Below are 19,967 nucleotides of genomic sequence, written 5' to 3' on the forward strand. Positions count from 1 at the left end.
AACTTTCCTGAGGTATCTCATGTGGTTTTCCTTAAAAACTAAGAAGTTTAGCTTAATGACAAGTGGATTAAAGATCAGTGTGATGTTTTATATATTTATTTTTGTTTGTGTAATTTGGAATTGAAACACAGTTCTCTCTCTTTTTTTTCCTCCTTCCTCAACACTGTTATATGTCTGTCAAGCTATTTTATGACACTTTCCTGCTGTAAGACCCCTTTGCCTTCATGATTCCATAGAGTAAATTTGAATTCTATGAAATGACACTTGCAGTTTTGGTTTTTATTTTTCAGCCTTTTTGTTTTCAAGGTGGAGAATAAAAAACAAACAAACAAAAACTGACTCTGTGTTCCAGAGCTCTTAAAAATTGCTCTTACTGGTACCAATCAGTACATTGCTTAAAATCATTATTTGCTCCTGAGCTAATATTGAAATAGTCCTACATGGCCAGGGAAGTTTACATCTACTATTGAGTTATACATTTGTGGTTTCAGTTAATTTCAAGTTAGTCACATAAACATACTCGAGAGCTATCCACATGGTATGAAATTTAGAAACATGAATCAGTCATTTAATTACTTGAAAATTTGTTATTTTTACTCTTCACACAGGAGAAATACATATTAAACTTCTTATAATCTGGAAAAATACATATTATTTCAGAAAATACACATTAAACTTCTCATAATCTGGAATTCAACTGATCGGAGACTCTAATCCCATTTTCCTCTTTCCCTCTTAACCTTTCTGAAATAATTGCCATGGGTTCAGAGATTTATTTAATAAAATGATTGTATCTTACTAATTAAATTAATAAATTAGTGATGAGGTATGTAGGTCAGAGGTCCAGCATCATTAGTATATTACCCTATATTGACAGTATTTAAAAGCATTAAGTTCATAGTGCCATGAGGGAATGTGAAAATTTATTTTTGAATCATGAACAAAAGAATAAAGTACATTCACATTAGTTTTTACTGCTAAGCAAGACTTTCTATACAGTGCATCTCTGAAAGCTGGCCATCCATGTGTAGACTATGTAGCAACATTCAATGAACTGGAGTATCCGGAGTATTCCATGAATTAAAATAGCATATGCTTTAGGCACCATGGATAAAATATTTGTACTCACGAAATAGGGTCTATCGAGTTGCAGTTTGTCTATTTTAGAGTACAAATAAATCATTTTGATCTGTAAAGTATTTATTGCATTCAGAGGAGAAAATCTCTCTTACATTTTATATATATTTTATATATTTCTCTTATATTTTATAAGATTAAAACTTTTTTCTCAACATATATAGGTTTTCAGAGATTTCCAGAATTTAATCTTCTTGCTTTTATATAAATTGCCATGCCCCTAGGTTAATGCCATCTTCAATAAATAATCTATCAATTTTTCTGTAATCAGATAGCTAAACAAAGTTTAAAGAGATTGTAGGTAACCACCATAATCTCTGAAGAAATCGAAGATTGTTTTTGTCAGTTTATTTTCATTAAAACATTGCCACTCAAAGTGAATGTCTTTAAAATCTAAAAATAAAAAAAAATCTAACTTCTTCCATATATTATTTAAGGAAATCTAACATTTTTGTCTTATAAAGGGGTTTTACGTTAGTTTCTCCAACAACATGCTAATGACTAAGGACTAAATAAGCTTATCCATTAATTGCATTTATGCCATGATATTTATGACAGTAGTCTCTCCCTAGAAAGGCTTATAGTCTGTGGATAAGCCAGAGCAAAAGATGTTAGATAAGGATCAAGTCAGGGAAAAGCAATAAACACATTCATAATTCAAAATCATACTTATCTCTCTGTTCTAGAAACTAAGCATTGTTAATTTAAATGAAATGTGTTACAATATATTGAAATGTGCTGAAAATGTTAAGATATATTTGCATTTTTATGATGAATTTTGCATCAGAGATATTCTATATTCTGTCCTTGATATTTCTGATCAATATGATATGAAATTATTACAATAGTAAATAAAATTGCACTTATTTGTAACCCAGTTTTAAAGGGCTTAACCTTTATTAGTCTCATACTCAGAAGTAGGTGATAACCTTCATCATTCTTTTAAACTATTGTCATTATCTGTCTTACGTGCGTGTGTACAAAAAAATTGGCTCTAAAACATTAAAAGGTTAAAATGGATAGCCCATCTTTACTTCTGCCAAACCACTTTGTCAGACAGCCAGAAGGGAAAGGAATGTAATGTAGAGAATGTAAACTAAAATGCCTTAGGGGCCAGGCAGGAAACGTAAACAAATGGAACAAGAAATAAATTAGGAACTGTGGGGTCTGGGAGGCACTTGGGAGCACAAGGCCCGATCTAAAGGGGACAGTGAATGTTTTGACTTAGCCTTTAATTGCCTGGGGACTATCTGCCTGGCAGGTTGTACCTGTTTTACACTGCACCTCCTCTGTGGCTCCATTTACATTATAGGGTAGTTGTGTCTCTGCCTCCCGTGGTTGGTTGTGCAAACCTGCACAGTCTAATATAGTGGCCCTGATGTCCGGGGATGCCAGATCTTCTGACTTTTTTTCCAGTCATTCACCTCATTGGCATGTTTATATGTGAAATTTCTCAATTTTTAAAATTTTTCCAAATAATTCAGTTTGTTAAATGCCCTTTAAGAACTGTAGGAAATCCATCCTACCACAAATTCATGTAATCTCATATACAATACCTGGGAGAAAAGGAAGTTTATTTTCCAAAGACTACATTATTCTGCAGACATACAGATGAATTCTATGATCAGAGCATCCTACCTGCCCACAATATAATAATTTGGAAGGTATATTCTGAAGGCTCTATTGGAACTGAAAAGAAAATAGAAGTTATTTATTTTTTGCAGCTTAGTTTAGAGCTCTGTAGTCTCTTGCTTCAGTAATAATTTCAGGGGTATGTAGGTCTATTTCATTGAAGTTACAGTGAAGCATAGTTGTCTAAATCATTAAAGGAGGTGACTGTGTATACAGACTAGGTTGCTGGCGAAAGATCGGGGTTCAGTGGCAAGCCAGGTGGCTAGCTAAAAAAAATTACTGTATATCATAACTTTTAGTAACAAAATTGGACTTACATGGCATCTACCCATTTATCCATCTATCCTTCCGACCGTCTGTTCTCTTCTTCCCTCTTATCTTCCTTCCCTCCCTTCGTCTTTTCCTTCCCCATTTTCCATCCATCCATTCATTGAATCAATGCCACATGGTATACCGGTATTGACACTAGGGATTACAAATTTATAACCCAGGGGCTAAATCTAGAATCCAGAAATATTTGTCTAGGAGTGTTTAAATAAAAACAAAATGTCAGTCCTTTAGAAGGTCTGCATTCTCTCCAGTTCCAAGCCCCACAACTCCCCATGGCTTCTGGCCTAGTTGTTTCACACATTTTGTTCAAAAGAGCTACCTCTGTTGAGTGTTTGCTCTGTGCCATACTACACTGGATAATTTATATACATTATCTTACTTGTTCTCAAGCAATCCCTAAAGGTTGGCTTTAATAGTCCCATTTTACCAATGAGTAATATGGGGCCTAGAGAGGTCCAGTGATTTGCTCCAAGTTGCATGGCTTATAAGGTTTAGATAGAACTAGAAATCAGGTCAGGTGGGTTTCAGTCAGTCTCTCAACCTCTATGAACTCTTTACATGAAGTCCTAAAAAAGGATTTGGCCTAAAAGATGAACTAGGCCTTATTGATAACCTGACTCCATGACTGGGGTTTTATACCCTCCATCTCATTTAAAAATAAATGGAAATATTACATTAGGTTCCCATTCAAGTTTCTTTTTTTAAGACTAAATTGAGTATTCGTACAGATCATGCATAATCTAGGGTCTACTTACGTTGCCGGTATGAATTTCACCCCCGAGATTAGAGAAGGTAAGAAATATCACTGTTATGTACATCAGTTTATTTTCTTAAATTTAAATTAAGTCCACCTCTAAACTCTAAGTTCACTGTGTTGGATAGAAACACCAGACATTACTAGGATTCCAGGACCCCCTCCTCAACATCTCTTCCCTCCCACCCCCACTCTCAAAGAGAGGTCCTGTGCGGTCCAGTAAGGTAAACAGCCTGCCTATTTCTCCATCTTTTAGCCCGCTGGAGTGATCCTTGCCCGTGCTTACAGGGTGTCAGCGAGGCAGGCCCTCCAGAGTTCCTGGGGCTGCCTTAGGTACAGGCATGCCTGCCTGAGCTCCTTAGCCTCACAAGCCGCCCATTCCCTTGACAACCTGTACCTGCGGGGTGTGGTTGTGGAAGAACAGGCTGTGCCCAACTACTCACAGACCCGCAGACTCCCCTCCTCCGTATCTTGAGGAATTTTTCTCCCCGTTATCCCTCACCGGTTTTGCTGACTTGCTATCCTCAGAAGCATGCCTCTCTTCTCTCCTCCTCGTATATTGCCCTCAGTGTGGGCTTGTGATTTAAAACCATCTAAAAATACATGTGCTTTAAGCAACTTCAGCTCTGGCTTGTGTTGCAACTTACCAGACATACAGAAACAGAAGGCCAGGAAATTTTCTTTGGGAGGGTGGGAGTGACAGGGGAGGTATAGGGGGATGAAAACAGAAAAAAAAATTTCCCAGCTTGTCACTTTTTTTATAATTAATGAAATTAATGCAGACAGTTTACTTGAAACTCAGCACAGTGATTATAAATCACACTTGGGAGTTTAAATCCAGCTCCACCACAAGTTATAATCTCTATACCTTGTTTTTTGCATTTCTAAAATGGGGATACTAATGGTAATTATTTCATAAGGTTGTGTTTAAATGAGTTTTAAACAATTTCATAAAACAGTCTTTTAAAGCACTTTCATAGGCTGGTCTAAGAGATTAGAATAAGGCCTGGAATGTAGTAAGCACTAGGTTTTTTTTGTTATTACTTGAATTCAGTAGTGCAATGGAATAGAATTCAGCACATTGAATAGAAACAAAAATAAACAGTATGAAGCTGTTGCTGTTTTGGATATCAATTTTGAGAATAATTCGATTGATTGTGAACTTTTAGCCCTAAATGACACAAGTTTAGTCCTAAATGATACAAATTGTAGAAGACCCTAAATCAGCTTTATACTTCTGACCATACATGGCTTGAATTACCACATCCAAATTCAAACCTCCAACCTAATCTCTGTTAAAATCCTTTTTCTCTCTTCTACTTCTTTCCCTTCTCCTTGAAGTATTTTTCACTGTGCACACATCCGCATTTGTAAATTACCTTCCTACTTGTTTTGCCTGCATCTTCAAGCAGTAATGCATTCCTCAGAAACACACCATTCTGCTATGCAAATATCTTCATAGGGGAAATTTGAAATTGATAAATACAGTCACTTAAAATTTGCCTTGTGTTGAAAATTAAAGAAAGAAATTTCAATTGGCTATTTGTGCATCATTATTAGTAAATCAACCTATTTGATGTAAAGATGGATATTATGGTCATTTCAAAGTGATTTTTGGTTTCGGTAAGTGGGTCCTACAGCATTATGTCTTCATTTTTGTGAGTTATTGCACCTGGCTAGTATTTTTCATTGCTGCCTTATGTTTATTTGCTGCAAATCCCTCTCAAAACTGTGTGCACTGGTTATAATGGTAATGAGGAAGATAACTCAAACTAAAATTCAAATCATAGAAGCTTTAGACAGATAGGAGAGTTAACTTATTTCCAGCATGTGCAGGCTAAATTATGCATGGGATGAAACATAATAGGCAAATTGCAGCATAATAATAAACAGTAAATTTAAAACATATAACCTGTACAGTATTTAAACTGGCTTTAATATTCCTTGAATACCACATTATTATTTTTCATGCATCTTATCCTCTCTTTCCCAGTCCTCTTGCCCCACCTTGAGAGGATAATGATTTCACAGGATCTAGACCCAGGATTAAATTTCGCTTGCTCTACTGTCTCCAATTAACGTCTTTGTTATTACTGGTCTGTTTTTGTTGTTGTCTTTCACAAGTCTTTGACTCGGTAGTAGTAGCAGATGAGAGAGATCTTCCAGCGTCTCAAAAAAAATGCCTGTCAGGGTGATAGCACTCCACCTGAGAGGATGCCTCCCTAGCTCCTTGACCGAGCTGAATCACTGATCATTGTACCCACAGTCTAACTGTGATAACAGACTAATTGCAGCTGTTACGGGGATGCCAGTTCAGTAATCTGTGTTTCTCAATGGCAGCTTTGTTTTGTAGGGCCATCACTGACAAGACTCAATTGGCAGATATTTTTCTAACAAATGTTCATCCCAGATGCTGCTAGTGTTTAAATAGGATGTGCCAAGATTTAGATAGAAATATAAAATCATTTGATATTTTAAAACCCAGAAATCTAAAAGAATCTCGTAGAAAGAACAGTAGTTCTTTATGTGGGGAAGTGCCCTGTAGTTGGTAAAAAAAAAAAAAAAAAAAAAAAAGGAAAAGAAAAAGAAAAAAATTATATTTGTACCGTTGATATGTAAAAGAGAACAGGGACTATTTTAACATCATGGTTGGAACAATCGAAACATCACTGTTAACCCCCCTCCCCCATATGCATTGTATATATCTTCATTATCTCCCATTCAGGGTTTTTATTGAGGTCTCATCAACAATTTTTTGTATGTGCAATTTTCTAGAACGTTTGCTATTCCAAGAAGTCCTGAAGGTCTAACCCAGCAGTGAAAACCAGACTGTTTCCCCAGATACCCATTAAGCAAACCACCTTGAGACTTATAAGTAGATCCCCTCTAAATGTTTTTTCTACATTTAAAGTCCAAACAAAGGCAATGAAGAAGTTTCACTCTCTTTTTATGCATAATTTATTGCTTGGTATCCCTCCAAATAAAATTCCTGTACGGATGGATGATCGCCACCCCTTCCATGTCTGTGATGTTGCTGCGACAATGAACAGGGAAATAAAACCAAGGGAATGGAAATGAATGTTTTGGTTCTATTACATTGTCAAGCCAGTTTTGTGCATTGGATTATCTAGCATTTTAATAATACATAATTTCTCTAATTATTTAACATGTGCGCAATATAAAGAAAATGTTAATACAGTCATATGTTAAAGTCAGAAATAGCAAAGCCGCCAGATGGCTAGTAACCAGACTAACACAAAACAAATTACAATATGATTTTTAAAAGAATGAAGCAAGTTCAAACTTCTCCCAAAATACTTTTATTTATAGGCAGCAGTTAGGAGAAACAAAGTGTACCAGCACACAGTTAAACTGGCTTTTATTCTTCACTCGAGACTAGTTCTAATTGATCACTGTGCTATTGTATGATTTGATTGTGCTGACAGTTACATGCCACTGTTCCCATAATAACAATTTTTCTTCTTTGTTCAAATGAATTTCCTAATTACACGTGTGATGGGATGTTTTAATTCTTTTCCCTTTTCAAATCCACCTTCCTGTTGCAATGCATGATGGGCAGGCTCAATATTGTGCATGACACCCGCTACAAGTGTTGGTAGGTGCCAGCTTTGTTTCTTGATTATCTTAAACCTATGGTGCACCTCACAGCCCCTCAAAATCCACTGCTAAGTTTAACTTATACCTATTGGGCAAGTCCATTTCCCTTTTACTAACACCTGTCAATTAAATGCCATTTTCTATTTAATTGACATGGACTCACATAAATGTTTTCTTTACACACAAGTTTCCTTTAGTCACCTTTGGTGGATTTTGATTGGACTATGAGTTCTGGTGTGTAAAAAAAAAAATCTATATCATAAAAGTAATATATTGTGTATTTTTATAATAATGAATAAGAAAAAATACGTTCATTCAAACAGATAACTGTATAAATGAAGTAAATACCTGTATTTTGACGTAGATTTTTGAATGTCTATGAACACTATATAAAATTCTTGTTTTTGACGTAGCAAATTAAGCCTGTTGTGTCAATTTTCTTGATTTGATGGTAACAAGCTTTTTTTCCCCTTTTTTTTCTCTTTCATCCCCCTTCCCCTTCTCTCCTTGGAATGTTGTCCTGCTTTGCGCTGTGATTGCATGTCACTCGCTGGTGATGATGTCCTGTCACATGGCTTATTGCTGTGATAAATACCATGCCCAATTATCTCCTCCATGTTGCCATGGTTTCCATATTGCTACACTCTTCTGTATGTTTGCTTATATGATTTTCCCTCCGAAAGTTCCCATGGTGCACGGTGCTACGCCAGCCACTGTGTCCGCAGCAACAACATCTGCCACAAGTGTTCCCTTCGCTGCAACAGCCACAGCCAACCAGGTTTGCTAATTTACAGCTTTGTTTCTTAAAAACCAACTCTAATAGGGCTTGATCCAACAGCCCTTACGCACGTGGATTTCCCATTGAGGTCAGTGGGAATTGCGTGTACGTGAGGGCTGTAGTGGGTGCTTTAATAGCATGGGGTTTCAAAGATACCTCTTGTTGGCCTACACATTCTCTCTATGATGAGCAGCAGAATGCTTTTATGCCATTTATAAGTGCTCCAAAGTTGTCGCGGCTCCATTTCTAAAGCTACTAAAATGATATTTACACAAGCAATTCTCACTGGGTCTCAATTGTGCAGGTATTTTGACCAGTCAAAAATGCAGCTGATTTTAGGTGTTTATTATAAACATTTGGTATATACTATTTCTTAGTTCTTGCCTAAATTTTTAATAAAAAGTAAAATGTTTAAACATGTTATATATGCCACAAATGACCAGTCTTGTAAGTAGAGTTTGTTATAAATTCATGACGGTTTTGTTTATAAGGAGATTGTATATTCAAAATAAATTGGCGTCCAAGTTTTGATTCTCTGCTTTCAAGGAAAGACAAACACAAAAACAAAAAATCCTATGTGCTCTTGTTTCTATAATTACCCAGCATAGATTTTAGAGAGTTACGAAGGAAAAAAAGACAGCAAAGATGGTAAACTGAGGCATTCTGTGTCCCATACAAGTTTCTGGAGTAATAGTTTCATAGTTTACTCATAAGTAAGTGGGATCTGCTTCAGAAATTTGAATTTTATGACGTCTAAGAACGACTATTTAAAAGAAAACGATTATTAAAATATTTAAAGTGTAAAAATTGACATTGGTTCAGCCAGCATTCTCTGATCCTATTTAAATTGTGCTCTAGAAAACAACGATTGAATCAAAGTCAAACTTAGGTGAAGTACGTTTTGGCTTTAACGTATAGGTGTGTTTGTTACGAAAGCAAAGTTCAGTACAGTTAATACCGTGTGAAAAAATTTAAAGCCAAATCAAGTTTCAGATAACCCACAGACTATGGTTAAATGTAGCCAAATGAAACAAAGGAACCAGTACCAGATGGGAATCAACATGTGGCCCCTTGGGCAGAGAAGGCCAATTAAGTACCATCTGAATTTGTAGTTACTGCTGCTAGAAGTAGGCACCCTGCTCTCTACAGGACACCACGTCCTGTTGAAGAACCGTAAGCTATTAGTGCAGCCATTAAAAACTTTCAAAAGCAGCATGCCAAAATGGATGTATTTTAAAGTTTCAGACAAGCTTTAAACAGTTCTTGGCAAAGAATCATTAGTTTTTCTGAAGCTTGTCAAAATAGCCCTGGATTTATGCTAACACATCAGACTCATTTACAAGAATACTAGATTGTGCATATGTGGCATGTTAGTAAGTAATCTATGGCAGAAATTTCTTAATGGATTCCACGCGATCCATTTATGGTGCGAGTCGACGATGCTGAGCTGTGTGCGTTTACCACGTATGACAACAGAATTGCTGGTGTAAGCGGAACTATAGCAAAGCGAATTCCAACATGCCCTGGGCCACCTGGGTTTGTAGGGGACACTTTACTTTTTGCATTGTGCTGTGACCATTTCATGCATAATCTTGGGTCTTCGTACTGTTTTACAACCAAAAGAAAGCAAAGGGAAATGGATATATATATACACACATATATTATATCTACATATACATCCATATGTATATGCCTACAGTATATTAGCAATGCTGGAAATAGCTGATACCACAAAATGCAGCCTGCATGCATGCAGAAGTTCATAGCTGGCCCTTCATCTGCATCGATTGGTGTTGAAGGTCCTTGGTATGTTTCGACAGCCCCATCCTTGATGCTTCTACACTGTTGGGTGCAACATCCTGTCCTGCAGCAGCAGGAAAAATGGTATGAGAAGCTTCATTATGCTTGGAGCACATTTTCGTGCCATTTGCCAATGCTGTAAAATTGTGTAAAGATGTCAGCTGAGAAATGGAAATAAAATAGAGACATATTAATTTACACTCCAGACTGCAGATTGTGATATGTTGCATTAGTCTAGGACATCTAAATTGAAACAGCAACAACGAAATGCCTTCATGGACGCGATTTCGCTCTGCTCCCATCAGCCCTGCCGAGATGGGATTAGTGCCATTTTATATAAGAAGCTTTTAACCATAGAGTAATTAAGCGCTTGGCTCAAGGTTACACAGCCAAGAAATGGATCCACTTAGGGTTAGAACCCGTGCTTTCAGTCCTCTGATTATCTCACGCTACCGTGCTGCCTGCTCCCAGGCTAGCGGCCCCAGTTCTGGGTTGGAGGAGAATCAGGCTACAAACTGAAAGTTCATTGCTTTGGGGACCATTGCGATAGGGCACCTCTAGATTGATTTCTTATTATATCTTCTCTCAAGGTTTTTAATTCTCATGCCCATTTATAATACAATAAATTGTGCAATCAGGATTCAGAAATAGGTTCTGAAATGAACCTAGGCTCCTATCTGGTTCCTTTGAAGTACTCCTTTAAAACTCTTAACTGGTATTTTTAATTTGAAAAAAAAAAAAAAGGCTAGAATCCATAAGTTGAACAAAAAATGTTAGAAACTGGTTGCACAAAAGTAGGCAGGGCATTTCCTACTTTGATTTCTGGATGACTGCATAAGAGAAACCACAGGTATGTGTGTGTAGGCCAACAAAAAGGGCTTCTTTCAATGACTGCTGTGCATGAATTTTTGATAGTTTTACTTCTCTTCCTAAAAACTGATAACATTTATAGAATAGTATTTAACACGAAGATTTTAAACAATGAGTTGCTACCTTGACGTTAAGTTTACATTAACTTACTGTTATGTTGGCCAGATAAGGACTGTCACCTCACAGCTGAATTTCACTTCTTTTAAAAAAATTTAATATTAAAATGTTTTCATCTCTTGGTTGTTGGCTGGCTTGCATGGATCATTCATCAGATAATTTTTTATTTGCTAGATACCCATAATATCTGCCGAACATCTGACTAGCCACAAGTATGTAACCCAGATGTAGAATTTTCATCACTAAACAGTAAGTTCATTATGTCATATATAGTGTGTATTTATTTGTAGTGTTTTTTTAAGATAACCTTCATTTGATGCACTTCAGAGAAATTTGCAAAATTTCAGAGAAAATATTTATATATTTTATTTTTATTCTTTTTTTAAATTCAGTATCAGCAGATGCTTATTGAACACCTGCCTAGTGACTGGCACAGTTCTGTCTGTAGAAGGTACAGACAAATTAAACACAGCTCAGTTGAATGAATGTACTTACATCGCAGCATATGTTTCAGTACTGAAGGTTTTGTTTTTGTGGAAAAAGGAAGGTCTCACGTTTTTATCTTAAATGGGTTATAAGGAATTTTATTATACATGTTTGTAATATGTTAATATCACTTAAATATGTGTAATACTTAGGGAAAATAAATTTTGTTTATTAGATTGTTATTTTTATTAGAAATAAACATAAGCATGAAGAAAAAAAATATGACTTAAAACTAAATAGATGGTATCGATCAGGGGTTGGCAAACTTTTTCTGAAAAGCCCAGGGAGTAAATATTTGTGGCTGTACAGGCCATATGGCTTCTTGTTGCCACTCCTCAGCTCTGCCCCTGTAGCCTGAGAGCCGCCAGAGATGTATGGAAATGAAAGGGTGTGGCTCTGTCCCAACAGAACTTTATTTACAAAACTAGGCAGCAGGTCCGGTTTGGCTCCCAGGTAGTAGTTTGCTGAGCCCTGGTGCATGTAGGTCGGCATTTTTTAAAAATATTTTTTAAATTTTTTGCTAAATCCTGAACAAAAGCATGTGTCCATTTTGCCCCATGCTTCATCACACACACAGGGCTATTTGAATGTAAAGAGTCAGGCACTTTTTTTTTTTTTTAAGATTTTATTTATTTATTTGAGAGAGAGAGAGCCCAAGCAGGGGCAGAGAGGAGCAGAGGGAGAGGGAGAAGCAGGCTCCCGCTAAGCAGGGAGCCCGGTGCGGGACTCGATCCCAGAACCCTGGGATCATGACCTGAGTCGAAGGCAGACGCTTAACCAACTGAGCCCCCTAGGAGCCCAAGAGTTGGACTTTAGATGGACATATACAAGCACTGCCGTCTGTGCGTACACACACATCTGTTTATCCAAATGAAGTTTAGGTACTTCACAGTAGTCGCCTTAGAGGACTGCATAATTCTGAAAATGTTGCCATTGCTCAAAAATAATTTGAAAGCCTTGTGATTTTTCCTTCAAACCCATCGACTTAGATACTTGTGAAAGGTGGCCATTTTTCATCCTTAGATTATCTGCTTTATTCAGAATGCATTCATTCAAGCTATCACATCTGTTCGGAATATTTTTTATTCTTAAAAAGAGCCACTGCGTTTAAAACCGAATCCATGGTAATAAGATGGGTGATCCTTCTTTGTTGCTTCCCTTCCCGTATCTGTTAATGCACACATTTACAAACGAGTTTCTCGTGCTGCTATGTGTTACTATGTGCTACCATGTCAATGAGATAAAGATGAACAATGAGATAAAGATGTAAATTTCAGCACACTATATTCAAATAAGAGAGGTTTGAACAAATTTCTCTTGGAGCAAAGATGAAGGAGCCACTTTTTTCAGCAGAGTCAGAAAATACGTGAATTGGGGCAATGATGGTTGGAGGAGTGAGGGCCTATCAGAAGAAGGGACAGTGTGTTGAGTGAAGAGATGGTGGCGGAGAACCAGTTCTGGGCCCCTTGTGATAACAATCCACAGCAATAACCAGACAAAGGTTGAGCCCATGCAGGAGAAGAGAATAGACAAAATTTGAGAGCAATCCGAGAAGTACTACGAAAGCCATGCTGCAATCATGAATTAAATCATTGAACGTGATCTTTGTCTACTTCCTAAGCTTTCCCAATAATCTGATAATAAATTATCCTGAACAAGAGCCACATTTTTGAATAAGCACATTACTTTGTAGTGTGTAGGTTTGGAAGAAAAGTTCTCCTTTTGACATGTTTTAAAAAAGATCTACTTCAAGCTTTTGTAGTCAGTTGGGTATGTTTGGAATGTATATATGTACCTATGTTTAGTTCTGAGCAATAATCCAGGTTGAAAAAAAATGATACCAGATGGACTTAAGTTCATCAATTAGCAAACCAGTGGGTTTGTCTGTACTGAAGCTTAGACTCTTCATGTTGTGTTTATTTATCACATGTTTGCTCAATTTCATGAGTAGTTGCAATAATTAAACTGGTTGTTGAGTGTAGCAAAATGGTGACTTCTTTCATTCACAAGATTGTATTCTAAAGCATACTTTTAGTATGTAAAGATCCTCTGATGAGAACAAAGTTCATGTAAAAACCAGAACTGTTAGTTCACAAGTACATTGTAATATCTTTTCCACCTTAATTTGTCAGGAATATAAGGAATTTTTATTTTTCTTGGCTTTAGGGGGAGAAAATCCCAAACTTTAATTTATCCAAAAGTTTTATTTAAAGTATAATTCTTTCCCGAGATATACTGTGCTGATCAAGCACCCAGATATGGTGAGTCATGTTTAATAGGACTTACTGCTGCATGGATTTTAGTTTTGTGGGGCCAGATCATTGCTCTTGAAACCTACGAAGCCGTAAAAGAGCTGAATTAAAGTGAGGTGAAGTTCTGCCCCCCCCCCCCCCCAGTGACAGCACTCGAAAAGAGCTCTACTACGTTCCTCCCCTTGATTCTGCAAATATATTTTCTACTTTTAGCTCAGTATTGGGTAATATTTGAGCAGAGCCCACAATTGTGTTCAGCTGTGCCTGTCCTGTTATTCTCTTAGAGATGTAAATTTAGGTCCACTTGTACTTGTGAAGTGCTTTTTGTTTTTATATGAAGATAGAATGACGTACGTGTGCTTACACTTGAAATCAAGAAATACAATTTTCATGTTCAGTATATATTGGAAACTGCTTTATTGTCTGTTTTAACAAAGATTATCTCTTTTTCCCTTGTAGATCATACTAAAGAGGAAAGGACAGTGTGCTTGGTTAGAGTAAAGGACGAGGTCATTAGCCATATTGTATATACCGTCAAGCAACACACACAAAACCCCTCAGCCACAAGACATCCACATATTGCATGTTAACCAGAAGAAAAGACAACATGGAAATCCACTGCACACTGTTGCCTATACACTTTGTACATTCAATTGATATTTGTGCTGAGGTGATATTCCTGTCTAAAAGAACAACATTGTCTTTCTTTTCTAGCACAGAGTTATGCATTAAAATATGCATACCTAATTAGTTTCCTATATATTCATGCCATCTTGAAAAGACAGACTATGGTGTAACCATGATTCTATTATGTATTGGTACGTCTGTAGACCAAGATATAATTTTTTAAAAATACGTTTATTTCTTTCAAGGTTTACAAATAACAAAGGTGCACCTTGTATTTAAAATTGCCATTATAGATGAGAGCGTGCATGCACAGTCATTTTTGTTTAAGAGTAATATTTTTAATGTAATAGATTTTAAGATGTGGTGAGGGAGGGATCTGACAGAGATGAATGTGCCAAGCAAAACCACAACTGTGTATCTTTTAAAGCACATCATGGCTTTAAGTACCATGTTGTCAAGGATTCTCATGAAGTGCCATAGACTGTACATCAAATTAGAGTATTATTTCTTCAGTGTTATTGTTTTCAGAGCCACATTTTGTTGCTTATCTGCTAGTACTAATCAGTCAAAGGGCACCATTCTTTTTTTTTTTTCTTTTTTTTTTTGAAACCAAAGCTGTCTCAGAAATGGCCAATTTAACTCTACAGTAACAATAGACAGCACAACACAAACTCTCTCGATACAGATAAACTCACACATACTGGAGATATATATAATAGACATATATATAAAATTATTTTAATGCATTGTAGTGTAATATTTATGCATACTATACTGTATAACATGTTATTCAAAAGGGATATGCCATTTCTGAGACACGATAACAAAAAAAATGTTTGAGGAAATTATTTTGCTTCTATTTATAGCTCTGTCAAAAGTCAAAAGACTATAAATGCTTTGCAAAAATGGTTTCACATTTGCTCAAATGCTTCATCACAGTCACGTTTAAAATAGTGACTCTAAACAAAGAAGAAAGCAGCACTGTCATCAGATGCATGATAAACCAAAATACGAAAATGGGAAATGTTTAATTAACCTAGTAATTGGGTGGGTTAAGTACATGGGTGAATTTTATATGTGATTTGTTTTGTTTTGTTTTGTTCAGATTAACTGCTTATAGCCTTAGAAAGCCTTTTACAAAATTAAAAAAAAAATAGATGTGCATTCAGTTTTTAAGAATGGATTCATCCAAAGGAATTCCTTTTTTGTGGTTTGGATGTTGCAGCTAGTAAAGGATATTTTTGCTCTGTTCAGCAGTTCTAAACATTGCTGAAGTAGGGGCTAGGTCACTGGTAGTTATAGTATGGAATGGGAGAAGTGAAAGTTCGGTTATAGAACTTTCCATACTTCCAAGTTTACTGCAAGTTTTTATGCTTGAGAGAGATGCTTTCTAATATAAGACTGATGTGTTGATTTTACTGATTGTACTGTACATCTATTAAAGCCTTAGATTATTACATTACGGGTTGGAACCCATACCAATGTAATTTCAATCATGTTAAGAGAGTAATGGTGACTTCACATGTTATTGTAGTTAGTTACATTATAGAATATTACTTATTTTTCTTGTTAAAATGTAGTTTTTCATTTCCTACATTTATTAGATTTCATTTTCTATTAACAATTGAATACCATTTCAGTTTATAGACTATTGTTTTATTAGATTTTACCGATGAATTTTTCAAAATACAAAAAAAAAATTAAAGTAGTTTTTCCTTCATAACATACTCAGTTTTGAATTACATGTAGTGTCATACGAATATTCGTATTATTGTTAACTAAATGATTTATATTTTACTGATTTAATATTAAAGTGTAAGAATGTCAGTCATTGTTAGTTCTTGTCTAGTTTTCATTAAAAGAACAAAGATCTTTTATATGGATATCTTATAAATATATAATCATTGCTAAGTAAGAAGTTAAGTTGTTGCTATCGCAACAATCCTGGCAGACAATTGAGTAATATTTTGATGATTTATTTTGTTTGTAATTAGTTATTATAAGAAGATCTAGATCCTAGATATTAGAATAAAATTTATTTTCTACTGTATCCATTTCAAATGTTAAAGTATTGTTTAATATTTTTGAAATCCCTGAATATCAGGCCTTGTTATAAATAAGCTGCATAATCAATAAATAGAACAAGGGACTTTTTGTTGATAATCCAAATACTCAGAGTTTACGTAATGAGAATTATAGCGTGTGTGCAAACTCGTGAGGGTTGATTATGCTGCAATTTAGCATGTTGGAACGTCTAGAGAGAAGGTTGACTTTTTGCACTTCTGTATATAGTCAAAAGAGAGAAACATGTATAATAGTAAGATCTTATTTTGAATAAAAACGTCTATAATTACAAGGAGTTTTGTTAAGGCGAATAAAATGACAGACTGAGCAAAATTGCTTGCAAAAGTGGCACAGAGTTAGCACTCCATACCCCTTCAAACATGTTGCTTTGCTTTATTGTGGACAGCTTGTAGTTTGCCAGGATTTTTTCAGCTGGAAAGATATGCCATCCTTCCGAGATCTCATGACTGACAAAAAACTCCATTGGGCCAAATCTGCCTGAAGATCATTTACCAAAAATAGCAGGTACTTCAGCCATTAAGGTGAAATCATGGATCAAATATTCCGTACATTTTTCAAAACTACTGCATGTTTAAAACGTCAACGAAAAAAAAAAAAAAACAAGAGAGAAAGAACTATACTAAGGACATATATTATACAAATCAGTTTCTGCCAATTTCAGTGGTTTATTGTTCACAAAAAAAAAGAAAAAAAAATCTTCAAAACAAGTATTGACTTTCACAAAATTTAAACCATAAACAGGCAAACCAAACAGCACACCGTAGCTATAGTTGTTATGTGATTGTTTTTTAATTGCCGTAGGATCCTGTTCTTTCAGCAGGTGAAAAAATAAAATGCAGTTCAAATTTCACGGTTTTAATTTTCAACTCAGAAGCACTCAAAAAAAGCAAATGTGATCATGGGCACTTGTTTAATGAACTCGTGTATCCAGCCTTCACTCCAGCTGGTTATCACGTTGCACTAATCAGCAACCCTCCCGCTTTCATCTGCTGAAAGGACAGATGTGCTTGGTTTTACTATTATGTAATCACAACTTACTTTCTGCTTGTAGTTGCTTAAAATTATGTATTTTGTCTTGGGCTGCAATTTGTTTTATGCTTATTTTATTATTACTGCAGTAGTTGACTTTGCTGTATGGAAAAATAAAGTGAAATTGCCCTAATAAAACTTCTCTTTCTTAAGTATATTTGTGTATCTGAGACTGAAGAGTAAATTATTTTTGCGCGTTTCAAGCATTCGTGCCTGTCTGTCTTTAGGAACATATTGATATGAAAATTCATCATCTGGTTTTAACCGATCATGAGGAAGGCGTTCGCTGTTTTTCTCACTAACTATCCTTTGGTACAGGGAGTGAGAATCTGAATCAAGACGTGTTGCCCAGTAGTTTCTGAAAAATCTTGCCCTCCCCTCCCCTGACACTTTAAGTACTGTCTGATATTATTTTGAGTGTAGGGGAGGGAAACCGTAAGGAGGAAAAATTCTCTCTGATCAATTCCAGAGCACTTGTCTTTCTATTAAATTATATTTGTCTGACTTCCCCAGAAGACTAACACTGAAAATGAGGCAATCTAGAATACGTCGATAATGAAATACTGATTGATTCAGAGGGATAAAGGAGGTTACACAGATAGAGCTGAGCCAGGCCATGCTGTAACTCTGTGTGTGTGTGTGTGTGTGTGTGTGTGTGTGTGTGTGTGTGTCAAGTTTTTAAACAATGAATTGAAAATGTGGTTGAAGTGAGGATCTGGTATCCCATAAAGCTTTGCATTTTGCAAATTCCACTGATAGCCAGTAAAAGCCAAGTTCCCACGTGAAGAAATTTGCTCATTTGTTCCTTTAGTGCTGTTTTATGCGACTGCCACTTCATGTTTGGCTAAAGGCTGCAAATTCTCTTTTGCAGATCAGTGCAGTTTTTCCTAAAACTTACTGCAACGAAAGTAAGTATCTTATTTATAATTAATATAATTCTGTTACTGTTTGAGTTCTATAGAACATCTCTGTTACTGTCAGTGGACTCTCTGGGGTGCCACTTATCAAAAATAGAGTATCTGTCCTGGAGATGAGTATCTAAAGCAGGAGTTTGTAATCTCAAGTAACATCGAAACATCTGACTCTCTCCAATTAGTCAAAGTATTTTGGGTATCTTTTAATTGAAAAAGAAATGTAAATGAAATGTAAAATGAACAGCCATTGTAACATTTTCAGTACTTTAAGTGATGCTTTATTTTATTAATTACAACAGAAAAATGGTGTTTCAGATATTCATTTTCCAGGCAACGCTTACTGCTCAGAAGGAGCTATTACTACGGCGACCACTAGGGGTCCTCAGCTCACAGGATGGAACCCTCTTAGCCGTCCTTACAGTTTCTTCTTTATCTGGGGAGCAAAAATCATTTGCTAGAGCTGTTCTTTCATTACGGACCCTTGACACGCACAGAGTTTACACTTTGGAATTACCCTGGAGGTCAGTGACATGTAGCAATCTATACTGTCACTGAGGCACACTTCGTTCAGTAGCTTCCTTCCCGCAGGAAATCGTCACTTAACAGGTAAGCAAACCTGTGGGACACTCAGCCCCAAGATTTTGTGATTTTTCTGCTTGCTTTTACTCCATTCTCTAATGAGTCTGAGGCAGTCACTTTAGTACTTGAGGTACTCTTATTTGGAGAAAATAGTGTGTTGTAATACTACTCAAGGATTTGGAAACTGTTGAAAGCCTAGAAGGTGTCTGCTTTAAATGTGTAAAGGCTACCGCTGTATTAACTGACAACACAGAGAGGTCCAAAAATGTGAAACTGATTAAATGTCAAGCAATTTGTTTTAAGTTCTCTTGATCTGTCAGAACAACATTGGGCCTCACTGAAATGGCTTGACAGTGGCCCTGTGCCATTAGCTGGCATTGGCCCAGCCTCAAGCTCATCATTCTTGCCATGGTTTGTCCCAACCATCCCTAGAAAGGGTCTTGGCCCCAGCAGCACTTGAGGTGGTGGTAAATCTGCAGCTTCCTTCAGACTGTGGCTGTGTGAGGCCACGCTGGGCCGCATCTTCCCCTCCAAACTTCTTGGGAGTTGGACTGCAGGTTTCTCGCAGGGCCGTGTGTGCTCTGAACCCCAGAACAAAATCCAGATGTGTGCCCGGACTGGACTGAGCTGGGCCTGGGGCTCGAAAACTCTCCTTGTCCCAAGCCCTACTGCCATGCTTCCTCAAAGTCGTCTGCACTTGCCCTCGACACTTGTCACCCTCAGCTGCCCTGTCTTACCCCCACCCCTGCCAAGAGTCCCAGGCCACCAAACCCAGGGCCAACCCCTTTGTGTCTTCTGAAGAATTTGACCCCGGGTTCTCTCCCTTTTTGTTGCATGAGTTTTTCCTTTGTTCACGTATTTTTTTTCTTTTGCTAATTAAATGTTGGGAAACAGAACAAAATATAGCCTGCCCCTGAATTTACCATTTTAGGAAAAAATAGCAGTGGCAGGTTAGAACA

General features: G+C 36.5%; 1 protein-coding gene across 28 annotated transcripts in view; it reads left to right on the forward strand.

Annotated features, from left to right (window-relative positions):
- The window catches only part of MBNL1 (muscleblind like splicing regulator 1), a 196,859-nt gene extending 179,187 nt beyond the window's left edge, over positions 1–17,672 (forward strand). For 21 of the 28 annotated variants that reach the window (XM_045812368.2, XM_045812487.2, XM_045812478.2 and 18 more), the window contains 4 exons: positions 7,434–7,469; positions 8,155–8,249; positions 11,211–11,285; positions 14,234–17,672. In XM_045812368.2, the coding sequence (XP_045668324.1) occupies positions 7,434–7,469; positions 8,155–8,249; positions 11,211–11,267 (188 nt within the window). In that variant the 3' untranslated portion in view covers positions 11,268–11,285; positions 14,234–17,672. The other 7 variants (XM_045812387.2, XM_045812405.2, XM_045812428.2 and 4 more) reach the window with 4 other exon arrangements.
- The last annotated feature ends 2,295 nt before the right edge of the window (positions 17,673–19,967 follow it).

This window comes from Ursus americanus, chromosome 20 (genome assembly GCF_024610735.1).
Source record: "Ursus americanus isolate L20-20 chromosome 20, mUrsAme1.1.p, whole genome shotgun sequence".
Taxonomy (NCBI): Eukaryota; Metazoa; Chordata; class Mammalia; order Carnivora; family Ursidae; genus Ursus; species Ursus americanus.